Below are 25770 nucleotides of genomic sequence, written 5' to 3' on the forward strand. Positions count from 1 at the left end.
CTCTCCACAGTACCCTAAAGACTCACTCTCTCCCCACAGTTCCCTAAAGACTCACTCCCTCCCCACGATACCCTAAAGACTCACTCTCTCCCCACAGTTCCCTAAAGACTCACTCCCTCCCCACGATACCCTAAAGACTCACTCTCTCCCCACAGTACACAAAAAAAAAGACTCACTCTCTCCCCACAGTACCCGAAAGACTCACTCCCAACAAGCACAATCTCTTTCTCTGGGTTTTTATGATCCTCAGGAATCACTTATCTTATTGAATTTTGTCCACCAAGAATTATTGGTGGACTTTAAAAGGATTTAAAGTTACATTATAAATCAATATTCTCATGGGCTCCCCATTGGCACTGGCTTTGCACATTCTTCTGACTAATCATAGTTGTGTTTAACTGTACTAAAAGCGACATGATTTTCTACACAGAAAAAATTATATATTCTGTACAGTTTTCAATGTACAGTAACACAGAATAGAACAATTGATCAAATACTATCAATGAAAAATATCAAGTACAGCCTTGTTGTATGAAGACTAAGAAAAGTGGGAGAGAGGGAGGAGGGCAGCAGAACACAGGAGAGCTTTGAGAGGCAGATTTGAGACATACGCCGCCAAAAAACTTCCCCAACTTGACAAACTCATGGGAGCCGTTAGAATGGTTTTAAAGCATTATCCAAGCAGAAAGTTGTGCTACACAGCACTTCTATGGAATGGAGCAAGTTTCAGACCAACTAATAAAACTTCCTCCTGAGCAATGCAAAACGAGATGGGGCAGTCGGTATTCTGCTGTGTTGCACCATTCCCTACATCTCAATTTCTGTTTTACATTTGTGGACCTGAAGCAGCTCACCAAAAAAACTACTGTGCTGGCACAGCTAAGAGAGTTGCGGGGTGACAAGGATTAGGAGCATAGTTCATGCTCATTTAGGAACATCCACACTGTAATGAGCCACTGCTTAGTACTGAAAAGTGAAAGTACAAAAAGACTGAACAGCTAAAAATTCATACCCGACACCGCAGATGTACAGCACAGTCAAAAAAACCCAAAAAAACAGCCAATGTGTCAATACATTTCAAGAAGGAGCAGAGAAACTAACCCTAAATGGACTCATTAACTCACAAATTATCGACATGAGGAAACAGCACTGCAATGTCACTGGTGGAGTTCTGGGATAGATGCAAGAATATTCTTCTATATATCGACAGGAAGCAAAATTATAATTGTCCATTCAAACCAACTCCATCAATACATGACTTTATATAGATGCATCAGCAAGCAACGACAGATACTGCGAAATAAATAGTTTTACTACAAAACAATTAAACAAATTCACACATTTTACCTTTTCATTTAATTTAAGTTGTTTATCTGTATCTTTACTCGCATTTTGTTTATGAATGACCTATTTCTGACTTTTTATGCAGGTGATATAACTGCAGATTTTCTCATAAAATATTCATAAAATCATAAAAGTATTAAAACATGCTACCGCCACATGTCTGTTGTTCTAATAACCACAATAAGTAGCACAGTACATTGAGGAAAAGCTGCTATCAGTCATAGTTAAGTGGCATCTGGCTTATCAACACGGATGACCGGGGGAGGTGCGATGTGAGAATTATAATTTGTGCAGTCAGAGAAGGCTCTGCTGACCTCACACTGAGGGATAACTTTAAAGCCCGTGGGAAAACCGCTTTGGGAAAAAGAGACCCGATTACGGCAGGAGTGGGCAAAACTGGCCAACAGAAGTCAGCACACGGTCTCAGAGGAGGCAGCAATGTGCTCAAAATGAGATGGGGTACATAAAGTACCAAGTTGAATCTTTTCACTCAGTCTGTTAAATGAAATGACAAATATCTCACAAGGCTGACCGAGATCATTCCATTTAAGGATAATACATTTGCTTTGGCAATTATACAATTCTGGGTAAAATGAAATTATATAAAATGAACCACATCACATTTTACTGAAAGAACGAGATAGTGAGTTTGATGAATGCTAGTTGACAGGGACCCTGTAAAAGAAGTAAAAATCCAGGTTGGTCTCTTTTGACAGATCCACAGAGAAAATGTCAGACGAATTTCCAATGCTACTATCTGAAAATGAGGAATCGGGTTTACGTTCTCTTTTATGGAAACGCATGTGGTAATGCTAATTCCACAATCCCTATACGGTCCTGCCCCACCCGACTGATTTCACATGATTCTTATTTATGAAATGTATTTATCATTTTCATCCTGCATGTAGATGAACGCCTGTGTGCCCGCTCCTTGCAGCCTTATTTGTGTTCAGCTTCCTGTGACAGCCTCTCTCCCTCTCTCACTCACTGTCATGTGCTCTCCATCTCTCTCCATCCTTCTCTTTAAACCACCCTGCCCATACATTTACAATACACACCAACCTCTGCATTCATTTTTGTTTTGAAAATGAAAACCATTGTTGAATTCACCAACTGTAGCTGGATGATATGGAAGATTCTATGAAAGAGTGCCTGAAAATCAACTTCAACACTATCAAATGAGAATGATACTGTTATACAATCAACGTGAATTATCTGTGCAGCAGGGGTTATTTATGTAAAATAAATATGAATATTTAATTTGCTTTTGGTATGTAATTCTTTTGAAAAATGCTTTGTGCTCACCTACAGTAAAAAAAGTTGAGAAGTGTATGAAATTTAAATTCAAGGAAAGGTTTTGTTTGATCTAACAAGATGCAGCAGATTGATTGATAAATGCTTTGTATGTCCAACTGGAAATTTTCCCTGAGTGTATTTATTTGTACCCCAAAGACCCAAGTTGATCTTTTAAAAGAATCTACATGTACAGTTTGTAAATATTCAGAAAGGTGTGTGTATTCCCAATGTGGAAAATATGTGTACTATATAAGACAAAAGCTATTTTGTTAAATAGACTGAAGAAAAGGTGTTATTCAGCAAAATCTTGTGTCTTTATTTGAATTGAGAATTTTTGGGTATGTACAGACTTGTTTACTCCTACAATGGTTCTGTTGTGCAAGTACACTGATCCAAGATACTGGGAGCCGATGTATTTCCTTAAATAGGGAACTATTGCTGTTCATTGCCACCTGATATTACACAAAAGCATCACTCTCCACAACATGAAGATTACTTTAAATCACTGCTGAAAAAAACAGCATTGAATGACAACCCAAGAGTCAAGGACTGCATCAAGCATAACTGAACATACCAATCAAGTCATACAATGCCTAGGCCCAATAAAAACAACCATTTTTCTTTCAGCAATGAAACAGTGTGTGTGTGTGTGTGTGTGTGTGTGTGTGTATGTGTGTGTGTGAGTGCGTGTGTGTGTGAGTGCGTGTGTGTGTGTGTGCGTGTGCGTGTGTGTGTGTGTGTGTGTGTTGCCGATTATTACAACAATACCTGGCCAACAATAAAAATGATGCCAGACCATAAATGTTTGGATGCTGTCTGAACAGGGAACAAAGAGAAACTGTAAGAGATGAGGAGAAATGGACAGACACAAAGTGGGTGAAAGAAATGTGCACACATTTCTCTCCTCCACTCACGTCTCATATACCCACCAATTAATCATAACTCTTAAATCCTATATTCACGCCATTAATTGACCCCTTGCTTCTTCCCGGATGGTGAGTACAATTTAATGCAGCGCATAGCAATCAACAGCATCCTGAGACTAATCCCATTGAGAGCAGCATCCTGGCGAAGGGCCAGAGAAATACTCCAACCCATCTGGAGCACCAGCTTTGGGAATTACATTGTGTTTCTTAAAGAGACGGCACCAACTTTCTGCCTGCAGGATTAATTGCTTTACTTTTGCATGGCCTTTCTGGCATTCATTTTATCGACCCTCGAGGCTGGGTTGTTTTCTGCCTGGTTTGCGGATTACTGTAAGCTTTTGGCCCCGTCCCAAATAGGGGGCCACTTGTTTGATTTAATTTTTGTTTTCACATTCGATTAAGCTATTTGTGTTTCTTTTTTTAGGAGATTCGCTAAAGAAGGAAAAAACATTAATTTGTGTAATCTGCAATCTCACTTCAAACAAAGGCAACGCTGTCAATGCCCAATACTGCAGTGCCTCTTATGGCATCATGAGGTGCATTTAAAAACACCCCAAATTACTATTATTACAAAAGCCATAATACACAAAACTCAAATCTCCTTGGCGACTGTGTTCAAACTCCCTCTAATGCTTTCTCAAGAGCGAAATTGATTTCTCAGGGGAATTACGTTCAATTGTGGCTCACAGCAAAGTCACTCTTTTTGATGTAATTTGCAGGAATAAAGTAAAAGGTGAACGGGGGACACTGGCACTGTGGTGATGGTTTTGTAGAGAGTAATTTTGTTGCCCAGGACACCGTACTTTGACTGTAAAGCATTTTGAGCTGCATGTTTCCTTGATTTATGGAAACCGTTTTTCTTTTTGTTCTGCTTGTATTATTGTATTATTATTATTTTTATATTCTTCTCTAAAATGGAAATGGCAGCAAATCACACTGTAAATCATAGAGCTATGAAACTTGCCAGATATGTTCCTACCCCCCTCTCCCCACAACTCAAATTATCACAATGAGATGGTGGTGCCGTAAAGCACTTATTATTTTGTGTTTTGGCCCATAACAATGCCATGGTTAATTTTACTAAAACAGGTGCGATTCTGTGGAAGCTTGCATGTTTTGGCACCTCTTCACTAATAGCCGGCTCTACAAGAAGCAAAAAGGTGCGCCTCTATCTCCTGAACCATTTACCAATTATGTTGAAATTATGTATATTGTGTCCAGTGTTTCCAAGAAACTAAATATATCTTTAAAAAAACATGGCCATCAGCAGCCAAATGACAGGCTTACCAATGGCTGATCATCATGAAACTTGGTGAGTATTGTTGGGAGACAGACAAATTTGTGTATTGGACCACTTCACATACGATAATGACCGCTATCAGTTTCAAGGTTCCCCCTCTGGGGATTTTCCACTGGGCTCCAGGGGGGAGCGGGGCAAGGCCCCACTACCATTAGGGATTTGAATGGCCCAATCCGAAGTGCTCGGGATAGGCGCAATTCCTTACCATGAATCAGAGGTTACACTTGATTTGTAGATATATTTGAATATATACAAATGTAACACTATAAACACCCCAAACACCATTGCTCTTTGGAACATTTTCCTGACTGTAATAAACTTTCCTGCTTTTTACTAAGAATGGTTGATCTGCTTCTTCACAGAGATAAAGGTCATTTTCTCATTCCTCAGTAAATTCAGAATTTACTAACAGTATAAAGAGACCTCTTGGCAAATCTCATTTGAGGGCTTGTTTCAGACCATTTTGGCAGGTTTTGAGAGACAATTGGCGGGAAATATTTATTGATTTGTCAATAGGCCTACTGGTGGCCAGGATACAAGCAAACTGAGGTGTTCATTGATAGCTAACTGACTAGTATTTTTTCCATTTCTACAACTGCCTGAAACTGCCAATTTGTATCTTCTTAGATCCAACTGAAGCACGAAGATGCAACGTTACTGTCACAGTAGATAATGGAATACTTTCAGTATTTGAAAATGAATATGAAATGCAGGAAAATCCTTCAGCATGGTTCAATGCTGAAATACAGAGCTGCTTTTTCCATTTCATTCAGTCATTGCTTTCCGCAGCACACACAATTTTTTTTTTTATCCGATATGGATCTTTGATGTCGATGCATACACTGCAATTCTGTGAATGTATTACCACCCCGAAGAACTGCAACACCGAAACAGAGGTGTACTGTAAGCTAGACATCATATTCAATTATGACAGCACAGTGAACTGTTTCACAGATTATTACTTTGAGAAGCGCTTTTCTTCACTCATTCTCGCAGGCCCTTGACTCCGCTTTGACTGATTTCGAGCCACCCCCAATCACAAAGAGCCAAAACGGAATTGGAGCCAAACATTTCCCCCTTCGCTCAGTCTTCCCCCTTCCTTGTCTCGCTCATAACACTGCCACCTAGATCTCAGCGTAGGATCAATCGCCATCAGGTTCCTCTGCACCGCGTCATTAGCCGCAATTACTTTCCCACTTCCTCCTTGATTACATATTTGGCTTTGCGAGGGCCTTGCAGGAGAAACGGATATCAGGCTAACGCAGCGATCTTTCCGGTGATACAGTTAGCTCATTACTGTGAGTGGCAGTGCCATATCTCTAAACTATATTCACAGGGGGCAGGGGATACAGAGGACCAAGACGTGTGAATTACAGAACTAAGTCCACTCATGCCCTAACGCGGACGAGCCAAAGATGACATCATCCTGTGCATTGACCAGGACAACCGGGTCCAATAATCTACCCGTCTACGCGGTAGACTGTCTACAAATGACAGAAGCGTCTTTTTTGGGGGGGAAATATGTAAGCTTAGAATGTTCACGTTTTGCTTAATTGACTTGCTCTCCTACGGTGCAACAAAAAACCCTCTCTAATGTTATACGTGATGTGTACCAGAAGGTCCGTGTCAAATGGTATAGGTGAGCACATCAAGACAGGGGCAAACCTGCATTCTCATGCACACATACATCTGCCTGTTCTTAAGGCTTTCATGCCTTTGATACCAACAGAGAGCAAACAGAGGCAGAAACAGCTACCTCTGCCAATGCGGATCAGATGGGAAACAAATGAGTGACAACAGCCCGCCACAGGCATCAACACCAGGCAGTCATTTCGGGCCACAACCAGCCCTGGGCCAAGCACTTCCCTGGGTGTGAGTTATGTTGGGGCACTTGTTTCGGACCACCAGGACCTGAGGGCTGGCTCTGCAGAGCACTACTGTATTGGCCCAATGTTTTACATTTCATTTTATTTAATCAAAGTTTGTATTCTCTCAGCCCTTTCATTTATCACAAAACATTGTATGAATAAAGCACATGACGATTACTTTGCCATTACAGTGATGGGATTCAGTCATACAGGAGATGCTTTTGGCCAAAGTGACTTATTAAAGTGCATTTCACATGCAGCAATTCACAACTAGAGCTATATTATTAATTAATGAATTATTTATCTATTATAATATTTGTTTTGTATTTTAGGTGTTCAGCAGATTCTATCACCCAGAGCTATCACCACAGATTACTTTCTTTTACACAAAATCCATTGATTGAACCAATTTAGGTTAAGTCACGTGACTGAACTGTGAGTGAGTATTAGAGTGCTAAGACAAATCTAACAATGGACAGTTCACTTTAGAAATTCCATCACTGTGATGACTGGAGTTTTGTAAGGATTTTAACAGCACTTCTGAGTCATCAGAAAGGTGAGGCTACGCACCGTGTCATGCTTATCCATTAAGAGCACTTAATGTGGACGTGCCAGTTTAAACTTCTAATGTGACATGGGCACAGGCCATTTTCACAGCAGTTGAAACCACACCCAAAGTTAGTTTATTTTTATCGAACCAGCCTGCCTTTACAACTGCGCCGCAGTTGCCTAAATGACTGTAACCACACAATTACCAAAACTGAGTTAGACACGCTCTAATTGGCCAGCTCCTTAAGCAGCTTGACTGTGAAATAGTCAAGCTCCTTAAGCAGACAATTGCAGCTTGACTGTGAAAATAGGGCCCAATGTGTTAAATATCTACAGAGAGGTTGGACACTCATATGAACACTGGTGAGTGGATAGTGTTCCCAGTAAGAACATCCCAGCAGCTGCACGCAAGCACACTGATGCTTCAGGAAACTGGTTGCCAACTCATACAAGCAGGGCAGCAAAACCAGCTGGGGCATCTTCAACCAAACTGACCGAGCTGATCAATCATCGCAATTAAGCTGGACCACCAACCACCCAGCTTATCCCAGCTCACTCTTCAGTTTGGACACCAGCAGACATTTCTAAGCTGGTCTGGAATTTACAGAACGGCTTTCACCCAAGTTCCTATACATGCATCAGTGCCCCACATTTCAAGTAAAAGTGAATAGTTTATTGGCGTTTTTATAGACATATGTACAGTGAATAAATATGGAAAACAACATGGGGATATGTAAGCTCCTTCAACAAAAACAAAAACAATTCAATGTAATATTTAAAAGCAGCACAGCATTTGAAGAAAAACATATCCTTTTAAGGCTCCACTATTATCTGCCAGATGTTAGGGGTGGGAAAAGAAACTACCTAGGTGACTGGGGTCTTGGATAATTTTTATGGCCTTGTTGCAGCACCTAGCAGATTAAATATCTTCTGCTGACAACAAGTCTGCCAATTATATTCCGTGCCAACCCTCCTCGTCTTCTGAATAGCCTATTGTCCTCTGCAGCCAAATTACCGTACCGAGCAGTTATGCTTCCAATTAAAACACTCTTTATAGAGCAATGATGACAGTTCAGAAAGAACATTGTTGTTCGTTCCAAGTCACCTCAAAACGTAAAGATGCTGTTGTGCCTCATAATCATCTGCAAACTTAGAAGTACTCTTCTTGGCATGATTAGCTACACAGTCATTGTTAAAAAGAAAGCATGCAAGGGGATTAAGCACACATCCTTGGGGCCACTGGTATTAAGAACTTCCAATCGATTGCTTATTCTGCCCCTCAAAGGTGTGTGTTCATCCACTATTATACTGTTTTTACATTTATTACTAAACATACCAACATGTTATTCAGGTTGCAAATGGCTACAGCGATTGGTGTAATCCAATCCAATCAAAATGGCGAGGATCACCTGATATGGATGGAAATACCATCAAAGCTGACACTTTAACCCACATTCATTGTTTTATTTCAAATACAATGTGCTGGAGTACTCATCCAAAACAGCAAGAAATGCAACAATTGTGTTACTGTCCTTATACGTCACACACACACACACACACACACTGCACACACACATGCGATTCCAACAGATTCCTCAGCAGCTGGTAGTATTTCTGCTTTTACTCAAATAAGACCGCTCCTCTAGGACACCACAAATAACAAGAACTGAAACGACCACATGACTACGGAATAAATATCGCATGAATCATCGCTATCAATTATCCAGACTCATTCAAATGTGACAGCACACAGCCAAATGTCCAAAGTCCTCTCCTTGTACGGCATGGCAACCTCTCCCCTGCACCATGACTGCACTGAGACTGCCACCTGCTGGCGGTGCCCTGAAACTACTACTGCCCATCTGCAAGTAGACTGCACCTGTCAAGGCACAGTGCGCTGCTGCCACTGCACTTGCTAGTGAGCAAAAAGGATAAACTCATCAGCAATTGATTTTAAAAAAGTGGTGTTGGGTTAGAGGGGGAAACGCAGTGCAGGTAAGAGTCTACTGATTAAGCTCTCTCATAGTGATAACACCTGGAGGACAATTACCAGGTCCAGTGGTCCATGACACATTTAATTTGGATAATGAATTTCCAGCACTCCCATGAGCATCACCGCCCCCCACCACACACACACATTATCACATCACACCCCGCAGATAGAGAAAATGCTTCGCCCCAGGCTTGAAGTGCAGCAACTCATGATAGAGAACTGAAATGAGTACACAGAGAAAGAGCTGGGCGGATACATGCACAGGTATGGCAGGGAATGTGTGGGTATATCAGAAATACTGTGTGCATGCGTGTCTATAAACAAAACAAAAAAAAGCTTTGAGAAATTTCTGTTTTCGGTTTCCTTCACAAACATCGATCATTGAATCACAAAGTGAAGTTCTAGAGCAGGGGTTGGCAAAGAGGGCCAAGTATTGTTAACTTCTGCTCTTAATGACTTAATTAGCCAAGTAATTTAGTCATTATATGGTAGCTACAGTATATTTCAGATAACTGCATGAATGGCAGCTGAAGACTGTTCCTGTGTCCCAACATGAAACATCTTATTGTGGTATAATCTATGGCTAAACCAACATGAGTTTATAACAATAAGTATCCCATTTAGGCAGTTTAATTGGTGGCAACCAAAGACCTGCATACACACCGGCCCTGCAGGAATGGAGCTGTTGCCCTGTTGTAGAGCCAAGAGTTACATTACCCGATACGACCATTCAGGACTCATTGAGCAGAGCATAGCTCATCTGAACCTGTGGTGGCCTCCCGCTGTAGCACTCCCCTAATTCACCCTTCCCTACCTGAGAAACATAACACTACTGCGCATCACATTAAAATAAGATGAAAACACAATCAGTGTCAAACATGACAGCCAAGGTTCTAGGGATTATGGGGGGTGCAGAAACAGATGTTCATGTACAAAATGGTCCATTACAGAAATAAGGAAAAATGGCAATGCCTCAAGCCAAGATGTATATAAATATAGAGGTATTATTATGTTTATTTCTGAAGTCTGCCTTCTACTTCATTATGAAAGACGTCTTGCCCCTCCCCCAAGACCATGCAGACAATTATGGCAATTCATCTGCCATGATATTCCTCAGCTGTTGAGGTTCTGTGGCCACCATCCAGTGCATTACATCTCACATGCTCACCTCAAGTCTAGTAAATGTCACGTATAATTGACATAGCTAAATGCAACCATGGCCACTAATGATGATGTGACATTTGCTTCCAGGAAGGAAAAGCCGGAGGCATTGCAGCCTATTGGGGTTAGGTCTAAACAGAAAGGGCTGAGGCTTATGACAGGTGTTCAGCTAGTTCACAACCTCAACAATAACAAGCTGCTACTCTGAGGGTGACTGTAGAAAGTTGGCTCGATGCTAACCATTGGCTCATGTAAGGCTTGACATCTTACTATGAGTTGGCAGGCCTACATAAACGTAGAAATATCACGAGCAAAAAGGAGACAGACGTACTGTTCAGCTGTGGTCTCCTTTTACGTGCAGTAGGTAGTCCAAGTAGAGTGAGTATCCTCTCTTCTTCTGCCCACACACAGATGGAAAATGAGATGTCACACCATTTGGTCATTCATTTAAAATAATAAATGGGTAGATCTAATTTTAAAACCAATTCCTAAGTTACGCCATTCCCTCTCCACAAGAAGTGCCCTAATTCCTTTACGCATCCTTATATTAAATCCCATCACACATCATTATTTCACTGTGAAACATGACAAAGTATGAAAAGTGTTAACAGCTGGCCAGGAAACAAAGTCGCTGAATAAAAATGTCTAAATCACAACATAAGATAGCATCGCAAAGGCGACCAATTAACCATATGAGTCATAAACAACTGAAACGCATGACAGCGACCCAAAACACCCAAACATGAAATGACAGTTGATACCAAGTGAAAACAACAGATGGATAAGCAACAGGCGTGTGCTTCTCAATATTCTGGTGTGTCTGTCTGGGGTGTGTGTATCTGTGCATGCTAGTGTAATTGTGGAAAGAAGAATGGGGTAAATATCAATTTTACAGTCCATGTTCAACAAGTGGGATCTGAGCGAATGAGATTCTGAGGGAGATTTTGAACCATGATCTCACCTGCCTAACTATAAAATCTATTTTCTTACTTCCACCACCATTTTTCCCCCCCATCACATTTTCATCATTACCTCTGCTCCCATGAGAGTTTATCAGATGGCAATTTCAAATGCCAGATAAAACTCAGATTAAATTCTGATGAGGAGGTCCAAAGATGGCTGAATTTGTTCCAGACGGCATCTGGCCTAACTTGACAAAAGGCCAAGACATATCCAAATAATGGGTGTTACAGCACACGATGTGTGAAACAGACCACACATTCAAGACGCTGTGAATCAAGGTTAGTTTCCACAAGGTTATTTTTCTTATCCAGATCGACATACAACAAATTACATACCCATAACCAGGAACAAGTGCACTGAAAGAGCCAAGAGGAAAATACAATTTCACGCGCTAAGAGTACAACAAAGACAAGGACAAGGGTCTATTTGATTAATCTGACAATGGATTATATCTCAAACTGTTTTTATACAGCACAAAGCAATAGTTTCTAAACAATACTATGGTTGTGTAAGGTGTAAATCACAAAGGGCACTGTAGTGTGTCCATCTGCCTGTGCTATACAGTTGCATTAAAAGGTCTGCAAACACATTCACAGTTTTTACATTTTGCCACCTTTTTTTGAATACGTACTGTTCCCATCTACATATCTGTGTCAAGATTCAGTAGATGCAGCTGTATGCAACTTACTCATGGAATTTTGCCATTAAACACATTCCCTAGCAGTGAACTATTTAACATGGAGAAAAATACAAATGATGCTTTCTCTCCTCGCTTTCTCTCCTCTCCACTTTCCAGAAGTGCTCTGGAGCAGCCTCGGGGGAGAAGATGCAGCTCAATAAATACAACAAAGAAGAGAAAGACACCGGAGTACAGAGGGACAAACCCCACACACGGCCAAACCATTATTAAGCCCTGCACCCGGCGAACACAGCAGTGAGCTTGTTTTTGTGGAATCCTCTAGAAACTGTGACCGAGACAACAGTCGATTATTTGGGCTGCTTACTCACTCCGCTGCTGGGGTCCTACCACTGAGAGATCTCATGACAACCTCAGGGAATGAAAACAAACCATCAGAGCTAGGGCTGGGTTAAGAAAATCAGTTTTCCGATTCTTAATTTGAATGATCCGATATCGTTTAACAAAATCCCAAGATTGATCTTTTAATACATGTTTTTTTTCTATGGAGGTGAGAAAATTTTGCTGACCGACTATGGAAACCACAGAACTATGAGGGGAAAGTCAGTTGGTCTTGCCTTTGGCTCTTCGCGGAAGATAAACCGCAGTTGAATAAACAAACATGGTGGAAGCGACTCCACTGAATCCACTGCCGCTAAACCAAAAGGCAGTTATCTGGATGCATTCTGGATTGAAAAATCATGATAAAGAAGCACAAAAAGCTAAGCCATATGCAAGCGGTGCAACATGGTCATGAAATAGTGATGTTGAATCGAAAATCAAATCGGGTTCTCGTGAATCGGAATGGAGTCAAACCAGAAATCACATCGAACCACAACTTTGAGAATCAGAATCATTCCATTACATTAATGGCATTTCACAGACGCTCTTATCCAGAGCGACATACAGTTGATTAGACTAAGCAGGAGACGATCCTTTCCTGGAGCAATGCAGGGTTAAGTGAGGGCCTTACTCAAGGGCACAATGGCTGTGCGGATGGCATTGTGGCTACACCGGGGATCGAACCACCCACCTTGCATGTCCCAGTCATGTACCTTGACCACTACGCTAAGGTCCGCTTACGAAACAAATCGCATCAGGAAGTCAGTGACAATACCCAGCCCCAATCAGAGCTGCTCCTCAACTGTCAAAGCAGTCTTCTTTAGGAGGAGGAGAGTGTGGGCCCCAGTTCTTCATCACCGATGACTGCAAGGCACTCTGACACAACATTATCCCCACAGTCTACACTCCTGCACTGCGCATTTTACATTCTACAGGCAGAGGTGGAGGCGGAGGCATATCCACCATTGCCTTCCACAGGAGGACCTACGCAACCTCACGGAAAAATACAAAAATCCTCTGTATGCCACAGACAGAACATCCCTTGAGGCCCAATACACCAGCTTCACACGGAACCACGCTGCTGTGAAGTACAAAGAGGACCGGCAGCATCGGAAGGCAGTGTTTCACAGGAGGGAAATGTGGGCAGTGTGCCTTTGGACAAAGCCCCCTCTGCATGGTAATAATATTAACAATTGTGGGAAAAGTGCAGTGAGGGGCATCAAAGACAAGGCCCTTCATTGACTCAAGACTGACCACGTCACCCACTTGCGAACTTAATTTGTAAGGTACGAGGTTTGAAGTGCCACCTGATACAGTAGATGCTGCAAACAACAGGCCTGCTGCAACATGTGGAAAATATCATCTGGACTGTGCCACTGACAAGTCACATAATCCAGGTAGTTCAATCCAACTACACAGCATATATACAGCATGATGGCATTTCTCCCCTTGAATTCCAGATTAAATTGAAAAATGAATGAACAAAAGTGCCCTTTCCTTAAGCTTGTGTGACAAAGCATTAGGGCTCATCATCTTCAGATAATTTTTTACCTATATGAACTAGCATAATGTAACACAAAATACAAAACAATGACCTTCACCTGCCACACCAGAACCATCACACCCAACAAAGCACTGGAACCTCACCTTCACCTGCCACACAAGATAAACAATAGAAACAAATTGTGTTGGAAGGATTTAGCAACATTTACTTGTCTCTAAATGACTGGTTCTTTCAAAATTTCCAGTTATTTTACCTAATCCTTTTAGAAAATCTTTCAGCATTGAAACATAGGCGATTGAATAACCCATTTTTAAAGACAACAAAGCAACTAGTCATCCACCAAACCACCCCTGCTCTTAATCTTTTATAAATAAATAACACTGTGGCATTACATTATGTGCAGGAAGGATTTAGAAACATTTACTTGTGACACAAGGTTCTTTCAAAACGGCATTGAGACATATTTCCAGTTATTTTACCTAATCCTTTTAGGAAATCTTTCAGCATTGAAACATAGGCGATTGTATGACCCATTTTTAAAGATAACAAAGCAACTAGTTATCCACCAAACCACCCCTGCTCTTAATCTTTTATAAATCAATAACACTGTGGCATTACATTAAGCATCAGCAACAAGTCTGCATGATAAGCAAGTGCTGTACAGTATGTGTGACTTCTTGGCTTGGACAATATACAGAATTATCATCAAAAAAGTTCACACATTAGCCTACAGAGCCCCTATGCCTATCCTCAGATTCAGGATTCCAAAGGTGACTGCAATGATATTAAACTATTATACTAAAGAGTTTAAAAAAAGAGATTAAATCCTGATCCCAAGGTAAAACTATAAAATTCACAAAAGTAAAGTGGAGAACTCTGAAGATTATAAATACCTGCGGTCCGTTGCCAAGCAACGGGGCGCACTCCATCTTAGCGCTTATGTTTTATTAAATAGGATGATTAAACTGATCCAGGTGAGTTTTGTGCAGTAATGTATTACAGTGGGAGTTAGGCTGCGGCGTGATGAATGGCTGGCTGTGGGGATGCTCTGTGGAGAGGGGGCTTCTGTGCAGCTGCAGAAACCACCTCAACCTCACACTCAGACTCCCTGGGGCCTCAGGCCCTGCAGGGACACTCAACCTTGGACCCCCGCGGCCGCAGAAAGCTGCTTGTGAAAGTTGTTTCTCCGACAGCGTGTTGTGCGAGCTTACCTGAGGTCAGCGGTGTGAAAAGGAGCAGCTGGAGACGCCATCAGGGGACAATCGCGGGGAGTGTTGGGGACAACCGCGGAAGTGCTCACAGAGCGCAACTATGGTTGCAGAGTCGGACTTGTCAGATTGGGGTGAGAATTGGATGTATACAGCCCCGGATTAGCCAGCCAATGTATAAAAATAAATGCTACGTGTTACAAAACACTGTCGCACTAGTTATGTCCTTATTTCCCTGAAACAAGACGACCAAATCAGCTCCTTTCTTTCCACAACTCAAGCCCACTTGTTTGTCCTCCGGGCCTACTCAAGACACTTGAGTGATTCATTTTACTCAACCCGACCCCTGCCAAGACCTGGCAGGCCATCTCTCAAATGTGCATTACACCAGGCGTAGGCCCTCCGTGGGGTCCCATTTCCCCCGCGGGTGATAAATTGTGCGGGTCAGAGCTACAGAAGCAGGCCGGGAGCCAAACAGAGCGAAAAGAGCCAGGCACAGCCTCGCACGCTACCGAGCTTCCACACCTCGGCCTTCCTCCGACCACCCCGCACTTAAAGAGGAGGGCCTCAGATAGGGGCGACCGAGCCATTAACCTGTGAATCGCTCTGAGAATAAACACACATAATATCCGGCAGCGAATCAATAATGCAAGCTGGTGGAAATCCATGAATAAAAGGCAAAACTGAATAACGGATGAATGAGCAATGTAGACTGCTGCAGTCAGAACAAACCGTCTCAACTCTCAAACGGCTTAGAGATCGGCACACTTATTGCCCAGAGTGTGTGAATAAGTGAATGAGATTGATGATAATGTGTGAAAATGCGTCCGAAATGAAATGTTGCACACTACACACGTATCCTATCATTTGGCCTCTATAAGGCAGTTTTAGCGTACAAGCAAAAAAAAGATTGATTTTCGGACATACTACGTTGTCAAACAAGGCCGCCACTTTAAACACCGTTGATGTGACTTTGTCTAAGGAAAACAGAAAGAATATATGCATTGATTTTAACTACATTCCACTAAGTAAAGTTAAAGCTAATACTTGTGTCTAAATTGTTCAACTCCATCACTGCTTCGGTTTGAACACCAGCCCTTCTGTTTGCTTGGGTCAGGACCCAGCACAGTGTCCAGGGTTCACACAGTTTGATATTTCACTGAATGTAGTGTGGCATCTGGGTAGCTTTAGCACACTCTTTTATAAAGCTATGGTTTCAGACATAATCATACTATTTTTACATCCTAATAGTAAGACAGTATGCATTTTTGTATGCAGCCCGTGTGTGTGTGTGTGTGTGTGTGTATACTGTATGCTACTGCTTACCCCGCACTCTCTGTCTGCATAGCACAGTCCCTGCAGCCCCACGGAGCCCAGCTGCAGCCCAGAGCAGCCCAGCGCAGCCCATTAGGATCAGCACCCCGGCAGACGGCCCGATTCCTCACTTATTGGGAGCCAGCCATCGGCCATTACCTGCACCAGCTGAAGGCAATCAGGAGCACGCTGGCTTTGCTACAAAAAGACGTCCAGCGTTCAGACATGGAGCCTGCAGAGACTCCAGCGCTCACCGCGGCTCTTATTTCCCCTTCGCCCGAAGAAGAGGGGCTGCAGGTATCCTGCTCCCGCCTGTGGCTTTCATCCGCAGGTTGCTGTCCTTGATTTAGCCTGAACTTTTCCCCAACTGCTTGGGAAAAGGGCTGTTTGTAGCAATAAATATGCAAAAAGTCGGTTGGCCGATTTGACCCCTCACGTTGCTTCATCTGGGCCACTTCTTAACGTCATTTTTACATTTTGGCGTCACTCGCTTTTACAATATGTATACAATATTGTACTCAATAAGAACAGCCAATGAAATCTGTGTCCCTGGCAGAGAGCAGGGAAAAATAGATTTAAGAGAACGCTGAATGCTGCACTTGTAACCACAAACACAATACCTCCTAGAGAGGCACTCAGCGCAGTTTCATGTAGAAACGACATGCAATCTATCGGAAGAAGCGCAGGAGAGAAACGAGCCGTTTGGCACGGTAGCCCCGCAGCAGTAAGACAGGGATGAAATCCGCTGCAGAGAGGCTGTGGGGGTTAAGCCATTTTGGAAGATGAGGCATCGCACTCAGCGACGCGACAGACAAATGAAGATTACACTCTGACACGGCCAATTAAAACAGGGAGGCTTTCACAGCGCACCCTAGCAGGCTGCCAAACTGCATTTGGAGAGTGCTAAAGTGGTTACATTTAAAAGCCATTATAACTTAAAGGGGAAGAGGGCGGTCTCGGGCGATTACACAAAGGAACCCATCCAGAGAGGTCCTGAGGGTGGGATTCGCAGTAACAGCGAGGGGGGATTAATGATGAACTATTTGTAAAGTGGTTTTTGTGCCAAGTGCATCACGCCAGAAAGAAGTTTAGGACAGTGCATAGGGAGGCGTGAGACAGTGACTGGGGGAGTTTAGGATATTGTTAGGTTTAGGACAATGAGGAAAAGACATTTGGTAGTATCAGAGGCAATGTTATTATTGTAAGCTAAAAGTAACACAAAGATGAAGTACATGAGAAATGTCTTAACTGATATAAAAAAATAAAAATTCTTTTGGAAAAAATTTTGAAAGAATTATAAACTAAAACTAACCATTTACAAAAAAACAATGTACACTAAATCTACTAATCTACTAGTGAACTAATTGTCAACTAATTGAAATCAAATTTGAAAACCAAATGAAAATATTAACAAACATTGAAACTATAATAACCCCGATCTGAGGTCTGAAATGATTTTGGCCCTTAAAATGAGTCAGCCTATCAATTATATATATTTATGGCACATACTGCAGGTCAAACACTGAACTTTACAGAAATTCCACACAGGCTGTAGGCAGCCTATTCCATAAACTACGGCAAAGGCAGGCACAGTAATATACAAATGTTTGCACCCCACTGGTCAAGTTATATTTTGCTTAATTATCCCTTTTTCTTGTCTAGTTTGCACCCTGCAGAGGTTGTGTTAACTCCTTGTGACATAGAGATTCAACAAAGAATTCAACTTGAGCAGGAGAGCACAAGCTTTTGCATTCCACTGTAGATTTGCCCCTGGGCACACAAGTACAAAGAGACACTACCTGTGGCTAGAGCATCTCGCTGCTAGAGCCTTACATTGTGCCAAAGTCATGTGGGTCAATCAGGCCTGGTTTTGGCCGCTTGCTGAGGGCTAGAGGACCACGCATTCAGTTGATCAGCTCAGCCAGGGCAGTGTATAATCAGTAAAAGGTTAGCTCTGTGAGGTTAGTCATGCCATTCAGTGGTCAGAGAGCCTGCAGCCCAGTTCTCCCAGGCATGAAACACGGATTGACAATCTTTTTTTTTTTTTTTTTTTTACAGAGATCAGTTTAAAGGAAAAGAACAGCTTTTCTGGATTGTGTGATCTAGTTCTAGTGTTTACATATCCTGCCATCTACTGCCATGATTTTATGGAAATCATTTTCATTCCCTTTCACAGAAGTTATAGCCAATATTTAATTTTGTTGTTAATACAATAATGCTGCTCACAAACGTGGGAACCATGAACACTGTATGAAAAACGCGTCCGTCTATTCTTTTTTTTTTTTTTGTGATGATCAGTGGACCATTAATAAATCTATTAATTCATTCGTTAAGCAAGATTCAATTAAATTCTCTGTTATCGTTCATTTAAAACAGGGTCGTGCTCCTAAGATTAATGTACATTTAAATGCCGACTAGTCTGCGTTCTTCGTTGGACTGACCACTGTGATGTCTTACCTGAAATATCGAATGTTATGTTGTGGCTTCTGTGATGACACTAAACACTATTACGCTATATATGAAATGGGTCAAACCTATTATTCACCAGAAGAAAAATAGATTGAACGTAAATATTTTAAAATGGAAGGGCACACATTCGTTTCTCTGCTAATATATGACGATCCTGTTTTGGTGAGAAGGAAGACAACTGAGGTACAATTCCTTTCACAAAAGAGATTGGGGAGTCGTTTAGCGTATGGTGGTATTCCATCAAAGCAGTTTACTCGATGCGGATTTCTCGAACACAGAATTTTCGCAGAGAAAAACTTGTTTAAATGGCACCACCGGAAGATTTATGCGTTTTGAGGCATGTGTTGTGGTACTCGTTTTCTTCAAAAGGGACTTTTGCAATTAACCCGAATTTGCTCATCACAGCTACAATTTTCCATAACAGAATACGGAGTAAAATTATTATTTTTATCAATTAATGCCGCATGATGACCATGTAACAGTTCCTCTCATTAGAATAGCAGCTTAATGGGCTACACGGTGTAACCGCCAGGAATATTAGGTCGGTGTTAATGTATTTAATTCAGGGTTGAACGTACAAGCAAAGCTATCCTATTCAATGTTATAAAGCAAAGTCTTCATCATTAAAAACTCTGAACACTGGTGTATGTTTGTGATCATTGCATTGTTGCGCACAGTCCAATACTTTTGGAACCATTTGATTGAGCTCAACAGATATGATGCTTCTGTACAGAATTCATTCTGCTGCTGTGTTGTCAATGAAGACAAGTGACAAGCCTCTTTTAGGTACTACTTAGCATATTCAAACCTGGTCATCCTGTTTTGCTGCTAGTGATGCATCTTGCAGTGTAGCCTCTGTAGATCTGTTTGTGAAGTCTTCTGCTAAGAGTAGTCACTGAAACATTCACACCTGTCTCCCGAAGAGTGTTTTCGATCCGTCATCCGTTTCTTTTGCTTTAGAAGTTCTGGTATTCTTGGTTGATACTGGTTTGTTTGTTTTTTATTTGTTTTTTGTTTTTTTTAACTATACATTTTTATGCAAATTAACTGACAAAGATGTTTCAATAAAGGGGCTTCAAAGTAAGAAAAGGGGAAAAGAAGAGAAAAATAATGGATTGGAATGAGCCCATCCTGGCCTTCAAAGATGCAGCCCAATCCTAGACCATGGGGGTAATGATGTAATTTCCTCTTGGGCACATCCTGGAGTGATGATGTAATTCCCTCTCAGGGTCCAGACCCCGCTCTTAGAGGGAGTCCACAGCAGCCTGCTACAGTCCAGCCTCCACCCAAACCAAAGTGCCCCATTAAAGGTGCAAAAAAGAAGAAAACCGAGGAGATCCTCCACGCCATTCTGCCCCCGAGGTAAGCCCTGCCCTCAGGCCCACACTGCCCGCACGTATCCCTGCTCTGCCTCACACTGCCCGCACGCTCTGCCCAAACGCTCTGTCCTACACTGCCCGCACACATCCCTGCTCTGCCCCACACTGCCCGCACATATCCCTGCTCTGCCCCACACTGCCCACACATATCCCTGCTCTACCCCACACTGCCCACACATATCCCTGCTCTGCCCCACACATATCCCTGCTCTGCCCCACACTGCCCGCACATATCCCTGCTCTGCCCCACACTGCCCACACATATCCCTGCTCTGCCCCACACTGCCCACACATATCCCTGCTCTGCCCCACACTGCCCACCTGCATCCCTTGCTCTGTCCCCCCGGACGTGCCCGTGATGCAGGGAGTGGGCTGACGGCAGCGGTCGGTGGATGCAGAGAGTGTCCACCACGCCCAGCTCACGCATGGACGTGCTCAAGCTGGAGGAGCAGCTGAACCTGAAGCTGAAGCAGAGGCAGGCTAGAGAGACTGGATTGTGCCACGTCCGGAGAGAGCTCTATTCACAGTGCTTCGGTAAGGAGGAGCCGGTCAAACCCTAAAAACAGACGTCTGGAGAGAGCTCTACTCACAGGGCTTCGGTAAGGAGGAGCCGATCAAACCCTAAAAACACACGTCCGGAGAGAGCTCTACTCACAGGGCTTCGGTAAGGAGGAGCCGGTCAAAGCCTACACACCAGGGAAAAGTATTTAACTGGACACACCACTCACTCATACAAAGCATTCAGGGTAGATGTTTGGGATATCAAACCGTGCGTTTCCGCCGGGGTCTGTCGTTTTCACAACACCAGATTAAAGCCCTGTTTGCCCTCGGTACCCTCCCACAGAGGAGCTGATCAGACAGGAAACCATAAACTGCACAGAGAGGGGGCTGCTATTGCTGCAGGTTCGAGACGAGATCAGCATGTGCATAGCTGCCTACGAGACGCTGGACGACCGCAGCATGGCCTTTAGCATCCGGAAGGTTCTGCCCGCCGAGCAGGGGAAGGCAGGAATGGAGGAACAGGTAGAGGAGGGGTAGTGTGGGGAACAGGTAGAGGAGGGGTAGTGTGGAGGAACAGGTAGAGGAGGGGTAGTCTGGAGGAACAGGTAGAGGAGGGGTAGTGTGGAGGAACAGGTAGAGGAGGGGTAGTGTGGAGGAACAGGTAGAGGAGGGGTAGTGTGCAGGAACAGGTAGAGGAGGGGTAGTCTGGAGGAACAGGTAGAGGAGGGGTAGTGTGGAGGAACAGGTAGAGGAGGGGTAGTCTGGAGGAACAGGTAGAGGAGGGGTAGTGTGGGGAACAGGTAGAGGAGGGGTAGTCTGGAGGAACAGGTAGAGGAGGGGTAGTGTGGAGGAACAGGTAGAGGAGGGGTAGTCTGGAGGAACAGGTAGAGGAGGGGTAGTCTGGAGGAACAGGTAGAGGAGGGGTAGTGTGGAGGAACAGGTAGAGGAGGGGTAGTGTGGGGAACAGGTAGAGGAGGGGTAGTCTGGAGGAACAGGTAGAGGAGGGGCAGTGTGGAGGAACAGGTAGAGGAGGGGTAGTCTGGAGGAACAGGTAGAGGAGGGGTAGTCTGGAGGAACAGGTAGAGGAGGGGCAGTGTGGAGGAACAGGTAGAGGAGGGGTAGTGTGGGGAACAGGTAGAGGAGGGGTAGTGTGGGGAACAGGTAGAGGAGGGGTAGTGTGGGGAACAGGTAGAGGAGGGGCAGTGTGGAGGAACAGGTAGAGGAGGGGTAGTGTGGAGGAACAGGTAGAGGAGGGGTAGTGTGGGGAACAGGTAGAGGAGGGGTAGTGTGGAGGAACAGGTAGAGGAGGGGTAGTCTGGAGGAACAGGTAGAGGAGGGGTAGTCTGGAGGAACAGGTAGAGGAGGTGTAGTCTGGAGGAACAGGTAGAGGAGGGGTAGTGTGGAGGAACAGGTAGAGGAGGGGTAGTGTGGGGGAACAGGCAGAGGAGGGGTAGTCTGGAGGAACAGGTAGAGGAGGGGCAGGGTGGAGGAACAGGTAGAGGAGGGGCAGGGTGGAGGAACAGGTAGAGGAGGGGTAGTGTGGAGGAACAGGTAGAGGAGGGGTAGTGTGGGGAACAGGTAGAGGAGGGGCAGTGTGGGGAACAGGTAGAGGAGGGGCAGTGTGGAGGAACAGGTAGAGGAGGGGTAGTGTGGGGAACAGGTAGAGGAGGGGTAGTCTGGAGGAACAGGTAGAGGAGGGGTAGTCTGGAGGAACAGGTAGAGGAGGGGTAGTCTGGAGGATCAGGTAGAGGAGGGGTAGTCTGGAGGAACAGGTAGAGGAGGGGCAGTGTGGGGAACAGGTAGAGGAGGGGCAGTGTGGAGGAACAGGTAGAGGAGGGGTAGTGTGGAGGAACAGGTAGAGGAGGGGTAGTGTGGGGAACAGGTAGAGGAGGGGCAGTGTGGAGGAACAGGTAGAGGAGGGGTAGTGTGGGGAACAGGTAGAGGAGGGGCAGTGTGGGGAACAGGTAGAGGAGGGGTAGTGTGGAGGAACAGGTAGAGGAGGGGCAGTGTGGAGGAACAGGTAGAGGAGGGGTAGTGTGGGGAACAGGTAGAGGAGGGGTAGTGTGGAGGAACAGGTAGAGGAGGGGCAGTGTGATTGGTGCAGAAGACTGGGTCTTACACTTACGCAGACCAAGAGTTTAGAGCAGGGATAGGCAAGGCGGGCCGTATCGGTTTCTGGATGTCAGACCAACTTCTGCTCATAAGTACTTAATTAGCCCAATCATTTACATGATCTGTGATATGTCATTTCTAGTCACATTGATATAAACAGCAGCTGATAATATCCTATAACATTATATTGGGGTCATTTATGAGTGAATCGGTCACGGTGCATGTAGCTAATTAGCCGTTTGAGCCAGGATAACTGGTGGCAACAAAATCCTGCATACACACTGGAGTTACCTATCCCTGGTTTAGAGGGTTAGATCTTCCCCTTCCTTAGACCAATAGGAGAGAACCTTCACCCTCTATCACAAAATAATAGGGGAAGAGAAACCCAGCCCCGCTCCTTAAACCAACAAGCTCGCCAGCAAGACAGCGGTCAAATCGCTACTCATAACAAAGATCAGCTATGAAGCTGACACTTTAACATGTTAAATGTTGTAGACCAACATCAATATCCAAAACTCTCTGTGTAGAATACACACACACACACACACACACACACACACACACACACACACACACACACACACACACACACACACACACACACACACACACACACACACACACACACACACACACACACACACACACACACACACACACACACACACAAAGCAATATGAATGCGTGCATAACAGTAGATTGTGCAGGACTGAATGTGCTGCTACAGCCAGTGGTGGTCCTCCCCTCCTCGGGCAGATTGAGGCCCTGGAGGGGGAGAAGCTGGCTCTAGAAGAGCAGCTGAAGGAGATGGAGGCAGATTGCGAGGCCGATAAACAGAGGGAGAAGGACAGACGGGTCATGGAGGATAAGAAGCACACAGAGGACATCGAGTTCCTAAAGCGCACCAACCAGCAGCTCAAGGTACGGTGCTTTATATCAGTGTTTTTACTGTAACACTTGTCTATGGTACACTCAAGAACCCGGTGTATAGCCCTGTTTACAGATTAACAGCCACCCAGTAATGTCAGTGTATCTCTCAGGCATAGCATGTGCTTCTCTCTTTTTCAGTTTCAACTGTTGGGCATCGCACAGAAGTGACCAGCCAACTCATCATGGGACACCATTCGATGAAAAGCTTTAGAGCTGGAAGGATTTCAAATATTTCAGACACCATCCCCATGGTTCACAAAAAAAATAAAGAAAATAAAAATAAATAAATAGGCTGTATGATAATAAATAATTTTAAAAACAAAATCTAATTTTTTTACACCCTTGTAAAGCAGACTTTTCCATGTATGACTTGCTTTAAGAGTAGACATTTTTATAAACTTTTATTGCAATAAAGAAGTAATTCCTCCTGTACCTGTGGAAATTTTACTCTTATTATTTATTTTTTTTACATTGTTTCCTATGACCAAACTATCTTGCCATATTACAGCCAACAGTCACTTATCTGAGAGAATGCAGCTGCCACTCACCAATTTCAGAATAAGCCAAGCAGGAGCTGTCTACATGGCAACAAACAACTGATCACATATTGAGGCAGTAACACTGAGGTGCAGTTCTTACAACCAATCTTGACCTTCCTGAAGTTCCTCAAGATTACATTACATTACATTATTGGCATTTGGCAGACGCTCTTATCCAGAGCTGCGTACAACAAGATGTGGCTCTACAGATCATACCCATACTACTATATCAGCAATTTTCTAATATAAACATCTGACAGTTTTTGACCACTAGCCTCTAGCCAGGAGCCTTGAGGACTCATACATTACATTACATTACATTACATTACATTACATTACATTATTGGCATTTGGCAGGCGCTCTTATCCAGAGTGACGTACGGTTGATTATAATCACCGACCTTGCTTGTCCCAGTCATTTACCTTAACCCTACGCTACAGGCCACCCCCCTGGCTATACACCCTATAGTACGTCAATCAGCAAGAGAGGTTTTCATAGAGAAAGTTTTCAACACACACAAAATCTAACACTTTTTCATAGTCTACACACATTTGGTTCAGTCATAGGGTGTGTTTGTCTTGGTTGATTTCAATGATACACTGTATATTTGAGTAAATTAGTTATTGTTAGATTTTTAGAGAAGTTTTTGTTGACAAGGAAAAAACTAAAATAAATCAAAGCAATTACAGGAGCAGTTCTTTGTAAGCAACTTATTTATTCTTACTTAACATAAATCAATATGAGACATAGCCAAAGCATTGGGGGTGTCAAAATCATCCATTTTGTACATTAAGAAGCAAAAATACACTGGTGAGCTCAGCAATAGCAAATTACCTGGTAATGGGATAAGATTTGCCTGGATTCCAATAAGAATTTCAATTGTGAATAAAATTTCAACTGATTAAGAACACTGTCCAGGATGTAGGCATATTGTCAAAAAATATCATAGTGAGAAGACTACACCAGCATAACCACAGAGGGTTCACTGCAAGATGCAAAAGTTTGCTAAAAGAATGTGCATTAAACATTTTTTTTTTAGCTCTGGACAAAGTCTTAGTGACAGATGAGATTAGCATTAACCTTTACCAAAGTGATGGAAAGAGGAAAGTGTGGAGAAAAAAAAAAAAAAACTGCCCATGATCCAAAACATCATCTAATTGGAGCTAGCATTATAGCGTGGGCATATATGGCTGCCACTGGAACTGGCTCATCTTCCTTGATGATGTTACATTACATTACATTACATTACATTACATGTCATGTCATTTGGCTGACGCTTTTATCCAAAGCGACATACAGTTGATTAGACTAAGCAGGAGACAATCCATGCCTGGAGCAATTGCAGGGTTAAGGGCCTTGCTCAAGGGCCCAACGACTTTGCAGACCTTATTGTGG

The 25770-nt window shown here is 43.4% G+C and overlaps 1 protein-coding gene and 1 long non-coding RNA gene across 3 annotated transcripts in view; one reads left to right on the plus strand and one right to left on the minus strand.

The window, feature by feature from the left end:
• Positions 1-25770, minus strand: part of LOC133116962 (uncharacterized) — a 70471-nt gene that overhangs the window by 43795 nt on the left and 906 nt on the right. The gene's annotated exons all lie outside the window — the stretch shown is intronic.
• LOC133116439 (axonemal dynein light intermediate polypeptide 1-like) lies at positions 15234-24003 on the plus strand. Its single transcript, XM_061225961.1, has 7 exons — positions 15234-15264; positions 16479-16741; positions 20142-20275; positions 20657-20826; positions 21137-21315; positions 23662-23826; positions 23974-24003. The coding sequence occupies exons 1-7, from the start codon at positions 15234-15236 to the stop codon at positions 24001-24003; spliced, it is 972 nt and encodes a 323-aa protein (XP_061081945.1).

This window comes from Conger conger, chromosome 17, assembly GCF_963514075.1.
Source record: "Conger conger chromosome 17, fConCon1.1, whole genome shotgun sequence".
Lineage (NCBI taxonomy): Eukaryota > Metazoa > Chordata > Actinopteri > Anguilliformes > Congridae > Conger > Conger conger.